This window comes from Carlito syrichta, unplaced genomic scaffold (genome assembly GCF_000164805.1).
Source record: "Carlito syrichta isolate Samal-C Ts95f unplaced genomic scaffold, Tarsius_syrichta-2.0.1 Scaffold315403, whole genome shotgun sequence".
Classification (NCBI taxonomy): Eukaryota; Metazoa; Chordata; class Mammalia; order Primates; family Tarsiidae; genus Carlito; species Carlito syrichta.
The window spans coordinates 31,463-32,411 of NW_007259499.1; the positions used below are offsets into that span (position 1 = coordinate 31,463).

General features: G+C 65.5%; 1 protein-coding gene across 7 annotated transcripts in view; it reads left to right on the forward strand.

The window, feature by feature from the left end:
- Positions 1 to 863, forward strand: part of NRBP1 (nuclear receptor binding protein 1) — a 10,415-nt gene extending 9,552 nt beyond the window's left edge. For all 7 annotated transcript variants that reach the window (XM_008072745.1, XM_021706295.1, XM_021706296.1 and 4 more), the window contains 3 exons: positions 36 to 99; positions 294 to 349; positions 425 to 863. In XM_008072745.1, the coding sequence (XP_008070936.1) occupies positions 36 to 99; positions 294 to 349; positions 425 to 529 (225 nt within the window). In that variant the 3' untranslated portion in view covers positions 530 to 863. The remainder of the gene's footprint in view (positions 1 to 35; positions 100 to 293; positions 350 to 424) is intronic.
- The last annotated feature ends 86 nt before the right edge of the window (positions 864 to 949 follow it).

The following is a 949-nucleotide window of genomic DNA, read 5'->3' on the forward strand; positions in this document are numbered from 1 at the left end:
AGCCTCATTTTCCGACCATCGTGTTCTGTTCTCAGCTGACGCTCTTGCTGAAGCTGGAGGACAAACTGAACCGTCACCTGAGCTGTGACCTGATGCCAAGTGAGTCTCTCCTTTCGCTTCGGAGGGAGAGTCCTAGCACCTTATCTTTGAGGGACATGTTCGGGGCGGGGAAGTGACAAGGCAGGAACACATGGCCTCGCGCAGCGGAACTGTCTTGTTCCCAGAGGTGGCGGGTGGATCTGGCCGTGCTGCCCAGCGGGGCTGTTCTGCGCTCACTCCTCTCTCTCTGTTAGATGAGAACATCCCCGAGCTGGCAGCCGAGCTGGTGCAGCTGGGCTTCATTAGCGAGGTGAGGCCCCGTCCCCGTCCCTATCCCCAGGGCCGCCGCTGCGCCCTCGCCCAGCTCACCGGCTCCTCTTCCCAGGCCGACCAGAGCCGGCTGACCTCGCTGCTGGAGGAGACCTTGAGCAAGTTCAACTTTGCCAGGAGCGGCGCGCTCAACCCGGCCGCAGTCACTGTCTCCTCGTAGAGCCCCGGGCCCCAGCTGCGCCTGTCCCCCAGCTGCGCCCGTCCCCCAGTCAGTATTATCCTGCGAGGCCCCTCCTGCCCGCGGGAGGCTGGGCCCTCCGGTTCTGAGCACCCTCCTCTGCACTTTGTTTACTTGTTTTGCACAGACGGGCCGGGCCAGGGCCGCGGCCTTCCGGCGGGCATCTGAGCCTGGCCCGGCTGTGCGGAGAGGCCACGGGCGCTGGACGCGGAGACCTGCAGCCCGGGGCGGCGGGGAGGTGGTGCTGCAGTGGGAGCCCGGGGGGCCTTTGAGTCGCCTCAGTTGCTGCTGTAATAAAGTCTACTTTTTGCTACAAGCGTCGTCGTGTGCGCGCCTTCCCGCGGGGAGCGGCTGGGTGCAGGATTGGGCGCGCAGTGGGCCGGAGTTGCCCAGCGGCCTGGT